This window comes from Myotis myotis, unplaced genomic scaffold, assembly GCF_014108235.1.
Source record: "Myotis myotis isolate mMyoMyo1 unplaced genomic scaffold, mMyoMyo1.p scaffold_m19_p_14, whole genome shotgun sequence".
Lineage (NCBI taxonomy): Eukaryota > Metazoa > Chordata > Mammalia > Chiroptera > Vespertilionidae > Myotis > Myotis myotis.
The window spans coordinates 32,703,110-32,710,594 of record NW_023416318.1 but is presented as its reverse complement, the minus strand read 5'-3'; the positions used below and the strand labels follow the sequence as shown (position 1 = coordinate 32,710,594).

The following is a 7,485-nucleotide window of genomic DNA, read 5'->3' as shown; positions in this document are numbered from 1 at the left end:
AAGGCTTGGAATCCCAGGAAGGTTCCAGAAGGTGAAGAGTTTTATAGAGGCTGTGCCAGCTCAGCCAGGTCTTACAGCTGCGTCTCACTGGCCCTGGCTGGGTCTCAGGACCAGCCTTGAAGCTCTCACGGTGGCCAGGGTATGGGATGGTGCAGGCCGAGGTCACATGCTTCATGTCTGAGCATTGAGGACCATTTGACCCAAAACAGGAGCACGGAGAGCAGGGAGGAGATTGTCCCCAAAGGAAAACCAGAGTCTGGAACCAAAAGAGGTGATGGGGTGGGTTTAGGAGGCAAACAGTGTTCACCACAGGTTCCCCAGGTCCTGGAGACTTCGAGTGTGGTCCCCTGGCTGGCAGCATGGGCCTCACCTGGGAACAGGTTAGACAGGCAGCATCTCAGGCCCCACCCAGACCCACTGCATCAGAATCTGCATCTTAAGAAGATCCCTGGGTGATGTGTATGCACGCTGAAGGGGCAGTGTCCATATACAAGCATCAAACTCGGGACATTCGCACTGTTACATCGTATGTGGCCACCATCCAACGGGCAGACCCGATTCAAGATTCACTCATTGCTGACAATGCCCATCACAGCAAAGGATCCAGGTCAGGATCAAGTGCTGGATCTAGTTGTCAATGGTCTCCTTCAGTTTACAACAATCCTCAACTTTTCTTGACTTCCCTGACTTTGATACATATTTTATGGAATAGCTCTCAATTTGCATTTGTCTGCTATATGTTCATGATTAAATCAAGGTCATGTGCCTTTGGCAGGGATATCACAGAAGCAATGCAGTCATCTCATTGCATCCCGTCAGGTGATTTTGATTTGTGGGGCTTTGAGGATGTCCACTTTGATGAAAGGGGTGTGTGTGTGCCAGGCTTCTTCACAGTCCAGTCCCTATTTTCCCTGCTTTTGTAATAAAAAATCATTTTGTAGGTAGGTGCTTTGAAACTATGTAAAGTTCCCATTCCTCATTAAACTTTCTATTTATTCATTTGAAAATTTATCAATATAAACGTGTGGTTTCCTATTATGTTCAATGTGTTACATCCCTTTACTATCCTTATCAATTTTGATGCGCAAATTGTCCCTGATTTGGCCATGGGAGCCCAGGCAAGCTGGCGTCTGCATCCTTTTGACACATCCCCATCATTCTTTTGCAACAAAGCAGTTGAGGCTCATCTTGTACATTCCCATCCTGTCCTGGAAGCAGCCATTTCTCTAAAGAATATTGGTTCCTCTTGTGGAAAATGGTATTTAAAAGCCAAGATCTGAGTGATAAGTATGCTCATTACTACTGGGGTGTCACTGCTCTCGGGCCTTCTCAGTGGGCAAAGCTAAGGAATATATATATATAGTCTCCACGTTAATGTTTCCACTTCCAATCCAGCACCACTAGTTGATTCTAGTCCTCTCCCTTTTCATAGCTGTAATTCCCTCCTCCAATTGTAAGAAACTTGCCTTCCATTATCCTTAATATTTTCACTCATTTCGTTAATCCCCTGTATATAACCAATCTCCCATCTACACTGCATGCCTTCTGACCCTCCTCACGCTGCTTGGGCTGTAACTCCCATCTCAAACTGTCCCCGTCTGCACAGTGCCTTCCTCACCCTATTCCGGTCCATCACAGTTCCCTACCCCCACCCCCACCCCCACCACAGCCCCCCTACCCACACCCCCACCCCCCACCCCCACCCCACCACAGCCCCTGCACCCCACCCACACCCACACCACAGCCCCCCGACCCATACCCATACCATAGCCCCTCCACCCCCACCCCCACTACACTGGTCACCTAATGGTTTTAGGCCTAAATGGAGAAGGGAGGAGGAAGAGAACCTTGGGTTTTTTCTTTAACTCCCCAGTGATTCCAATGTGCAGAGAGGGTGGGCAGCCAGAGGCCCACCATCTGTCCCTGTGAGAGGTACGGCCACTCAGCCTGCGGAGGCTGCCATAGCTCGGGGGGCTCTGGTGTGCAGGGCAAGGGGCCAAGTGCCAGGGCAGCAGAGATGGAGAAACTCCTACAGCCACCTTTTCTTTTCTTTATTTTTCCCCCCTGGAGTATCCCAGTTCTCCACCCTGGTTCCCTGCCCTGGAGCTCTAACCAATGCCGGTGTGGATCTACCCCCAGCAATTCGGATTCCACTGTCTGTTTTTAAAAACTGCTTTCCAGGGCAGGTGAGGCCAGGGAGAGCCAGTGCTCTAAAGGCACATGCAGTTCAGTCAGCCCTCCCTGCGTTGCAAGGGGTAGAGATCTGCTTATGTGTCAGGATCAAGAGCAGGGATTGCAAACTTTTCCTGGTAAGAGTCAGAGAGCAAATATTTTAGGCTTCGCAGCCATAGTCTCTGTCGCAACTACTCAACTCTGTTGTTGCAATGTGGAAACCATGGCAGACCACTCCAAAGCATGGGTGGTGGGCTGCGTTCCAATGAAACATTATTTACAGGAACAGGCCGCCTGCTGGATTTGGCCCCAGGCTCTAGTCTGTAGACTCTTGATCAAAAGGGAATGGTTTTGAAATTTGCATTTTAAACCTCCCCAACTTCAAGTTATGCTATTGACGGGGACATTTTAATTAAGCAGAAAATAATTACCTGTATTGACTCGAATATTTCCTGATGGGATTTAACTGTTCTGGTTCCTATAAGGATTAGTTAAGACATAATCTTGCCCTGGGTCGAGCTAGTCCCCCGGTCGGGCTCACAGAGGGAGAGCTTGCATTTGCTTTTTTCTTTCTCCCGCTTTTCTTCTGGTTTTGATCGCAGATTAAGCAGCCAGCAGCAGCGCTATTTAAATCTACACCAAATTCAAATGTTAACTACAGACCTGGGGCTTGAGGTTCTACTGAGACTCAAATGAGTCACTTAGCAGAGGGTTCAGCTCAGCCACCTGTGCCACCGTCCCTCGGGCACCAGAGGCTCCCAGGAAGGAGCAGGGGCTCGGATGTGGGTGAGGAAGCGACTTGCTGGTTGGCCTGTGCTTATTTGGAAAATATATCTACTGCTCATGCCTGAAAAAAACACACAACCCTTACCATTCAAATCTCAAGTCATCTTCCATTTGTTTTTGAATGATTGATTCTTCCTTTCAAGGGGCCAGGTATAGAGCAGCGTCCCTGTCGCACGGGCTGCCTGAGGCAGCTGCTGCGGGAAGGCGGGCAGATGGAGCACAGCCCATTATTGGCTGGCAGGCCAGGAACAGCGGAGCATGTGGTGTTAGCAGCTAATAATTAAAACACTAATGTTTCAAGTGGTGGGTTGAGATTTTCAAACACACAGCAACTCAACGGCTGGTTAACACTTCTCAGCTTTCTGGTAATAGTGCTCACATTTATTGTTGGTATGATGGTCTTGTCTTCTTGTAAAATTGGAAGTATTCCTTCTTTCCCCAAACTGTTAAAGATAAGTTTTCTGGTGTTGATGCCACTCTTGCACTGTGCTCGCTCAGCCCGAGGTTATCCTGATTCCCATCACACACCTGAGAGCCCCCCCCCCCCCCCGCCCCTCCTCTCCTCGCTGCAAACTTGAAAATGTTTACATGTGAGAACACAGGTTTTAAAGAACTTCTTGGGCCTCAACTCCACTATCTAAGCTCTGAGCTACAAAGTGGCGTCTGATCTAATGAAAACAAGTGGGTGAGAAAACCCCCCAATGCACACCAGCCATGCATCTCAGAAAGAACTGACTTGGATGGGAGGCAGGTGGTGTGCGTCCATTGATTCACCCAGCGATGCTTCCTGGGCACCCACCAGTGCCAGGCTCTGTCTAACTAATGGGTTTGCAGAGCTCTCGGAGGAACTCATGCTCTTGGGGAGGAAATGACAAAAACAAGTAAATAATGAGGAGAATTTCAGCAAGTGCACACCTGGGGCAGGGCTGGTGCACACACTCCTTTCAAGAGAACTCTAAGCACGGGTGGGATCAGACCACTGTCCAGATCGTGTTTTTGCTCTACCTGGACACAATGATGTTTCTTTTCTCCATGCAAAGAAGGAAAAGATAAGTGGCTATTTTGAATTTGCTAATGCAGCCATTTCTTTTATTTGTACTGAGGCTACATAATGTGGGCTTTGTAAAGTCTGCAGGATACATTTCTAATGGAAACACTCGCATGCACGACTACAACAGCAAAGCAATAAATTACCATGATTTTGTACCCCCTGCAGCTCTGAGTTCCATCATACTTCAGGAATGTTGCTTTCACTTATAAAAACTCTACAAATATTGGTTTGCCAGAAAAACAAATATTAAATGAAAATTGTGCTCAAAGACATGAGAAAAAGTGCAGTCATTGGAGACTTGAGAAATAAATCGCACTGGGAAGAACAATTTGCGATATATATATAGCTTGCTTAATAATTTACTGGAATTTGCAAACATGGTGATTATGCCAGGCAACGGGTATTTGATTAAATTGAAGAAAATAGCCTCACAGTGTAAGCTGTCCAGAGACTGGGAACGCTTGTACTAACGTGAAAAGGTTTTTGTGTTTTTTAAATTAGAATAGTCTTAGAGATTCCAATTTTACTTTTAGCTGGAATGCTTGTTTTTTTTTGTTTTGTGGTTGTTTTTGTGTATTCTCATAGCAACTAAATGACTAGTCAGAGTACTAACATGTGATATATGGCTGTGATTCTGGGCATATTAACTCTGTAAGCCCTTGTTTTCTCACCATGAATATCAGGCAAGAAGGGTGCCTGGCACATGGTGACATGTTCAATGTTAGATGTGAAGAGCCCACAGAACCGACTATGGCAACTCGCTTTTCTGTGAACTCAAAGCCAGGATTGTGTTTGGCCTGGGGATATAGACATGAAGCGAAGAGCTGGTCCGCAGGGAGTCCACAACCCGTGTGTTTTTCAGTGGCTTTGGGAGCACTGGAAAGAGAATAATTAATATACTGGATGGGGAGAGGGGCCACAGAAAGTGGCAGAAAGGTGAGAGTGATGCCGGCCTAGTGAGCATTCAGGAGGAAGGAATAGGAGGGTGAAGCGGAGGAACAGTGTGCTGGAGACAGTCCGTGTGGAGGGGACCCGAGTCACTGTCTGTAAAACGCTCCTGCTCTTCTGACAATTAAAGGTAAAATCCCCTACATTTTAAGTGTTGAGTTAATTATATCCAACTCTACTAATTCTTGCCAACTCTGTACCGCAGGGATCTCAATCAGCTATCTTAACAGACGAACAGTGACTTCACCGGTTCTCCACACACTGTACACCCAGGAGATTCTGGTAACAAGAGGCCATCACACAATTTTTAATTTAAAATTTTAAGAGTAAAGTCTTTGAAATGGCTAAAAGCAGTTATACAAAAATCTGGAATACAATTTATTCAGAGCGTTTCACATTAAAATTATATTAGGTTCAAATACACGGATGCTCAGTTACATATAAAACACACTATAGTTTCCAAAAGTCTACAATGACGTGTACTTTTTAGAACTAGCTGTTTGCTTATAATTTGAATCTAAAACATATTATTGAGCGTTGCTATAACTGTGTTTACTCTGTATTTCCATTCATTTCAATTTCACTGGTAGATATTTAGAAAGCATCCATTTATAAGCCCACCTAGAATGTACAATTATTAAACTTTAAATATTTACATTCAAAAGGGAAAGCCAGTGCTAAAGATATGACATGACATGACATGACAGTTCTTTGTTAATCATGTAATACATTCAATTAGCTGTTTAGAACGCTAGGTTAAGATTCATGCCCATTTCCTCTGCACTACACCCACATTTCACCAGTCAATACACAAGGTTGGCTTGGAGTCACTTCATGCGATTGAGATTGTACTGTTGACAGCGAAGTCCAGATTATGCCCAGGGTTATGCCTCATTTGAGAGACCTCTACTGATGAACCTTAATACAACTGAGCTCAACTATTAGCATAACTGCAAAAAATAAGGCCTGCTTCAGTGGAATCACTAGAGGGAGGCTCATGGCAAACCCGGCAATATCATAACCACAACACGTGCCGGTCCTGCACCCGAGTCACAAAGGCAAGTTTCATTAAGTCCCTAGGTCTCATGGTTCCTCAGGTCTAACTACAAAAAGATGAAGAATATGGCCAATGTCATAATAACATTTCTTGGTTCTCCTCCATCATCCCACCCTCTCAATCTGGCGGCTCTAGATGCAGGATGGCTGGTCCCATAGGACAGGTTAGCAGCACAAACAGCAGGCCAAGTTATTTCCCCAAGGCAGGGGCGCGCACACCCCCCCCCCCCCCCACCTGTAAACAGTGGGAAGCAGGTAAGTGGCCACTGATTTCAAATAGATAAGGAATATAACAAAAAGGGGATAACTCTCAAATGAAACATTTTCAATCCCCATACCTTTGTAATGGCAAACTGACTACCACCGTACATTCTTTTACAGTACCTATTTACAATGTAGATATTAATGGGCATAAAGTCAATTTGGAGATAACTTTGAAAAAACTGAATGTACACCAAGATTCCACTCCTTCGTATATTAAATCACATAGTTATAGGATCTGAGTAGAAATAAGAGGCTCAGTGTGGTGGTATTTTGAGCTGACAATTCCTGAAACCGGAATGAGAGGAAGTGCCTTGCTCTATGTCATGATCAGTCAGGACTCAGACTCAGTTTTGGAGACTTCTATGAGCAGAGGCTCATGGGAGCTATTGTGGTAGAGGGAACGCATGGTGAGGAACCTCTAGGCATTGGCAAATAGTACCCCGACCAAGGGCAAGTCTCTGATTCTGCTTCACTGGAAAATGAGCACTGGGTTTAATGGCTGGTAAGACATCTTCTAGCGCCAACATTTTACAAAACTGGAAAATTATGCAGGGCTTCATACATGTAAAGAATTGATATATCATAGAATATTAAACATTAGAAAGCTCATTGAACGCCATTCTGTGCAGCTCCAACATTCGTCAGATAAACAATATTAACAAGTAAGTCTTCAATAAGGGAACCTTTTAATGAAAATAATAGATGAAATTGAGTACAGGGCCGGAAGAAGAGTCAATTGGAAGAAGACCCTAAAAAATTATGGCTTCATACATACATCAGGAACCTCTAAGAAAATGCCATAGATTTATGTTGTAGGCAAACCCCAAAAAGTCTGGTGACCAAGTGCACACAGCTATTGTCAATAAGATGTTGTACATATCATATCCCATATTACCAATAAATATAAGCACATAAACAGATTAACTTTTCATTTATTTATTTTTGTACTCTCAAATACATTTAAAAAATAACATTTTCGACACAGAATCACAAATACACAAAAAAACAAAGTAGTGCGTGCTTGCTTCACAAAGGGGTCTCCCTTAATTCCTTTAGCTGCTTTGCATAAAATTCAAAGCTTTCCTGTTGAGGAGATAAAAAGGAAGGGAAGGTAAGATTTACTAGCAAGAGGTGATGGCACAAAACTTAAAAATCACAAAGTACTGCAAACTGGCAACACTTTGTTTCATGAAATCACCAGCCCCAGA

At 44.5% G+C, this 7,485-nt stretch overlaps 1 protein-coding gene across 2 annotated transcripts in view; it reads right to left on the bottom strand.

Moving 5' to 3' along the window:
* Window positions 1-7,191: 7,191 nt before the first annotated feature.
* The window catches only part of LRPPRC (leucine rich pentatricopeptide repeat containing), a 92,458-nt gene continuing 92,164 nt past the window's right edge, over window positions 7,192-7,485 (bottom strand). For both annotated transcript variants that reach the window (XM_036334711.1, XM_036334712.1), the window contains one exon: window positions 7,192-7,360. In XM_036334711.1, coding sequence (XP_036190604.1) covers window positions 7,304-7,360 — 57 coding nt within the window. In that variant the 3' untranslated portion in view covers window positions 7,192-7,303. The remainder of the gene's footprint in view (window positions 7,361-7,485) is intronic.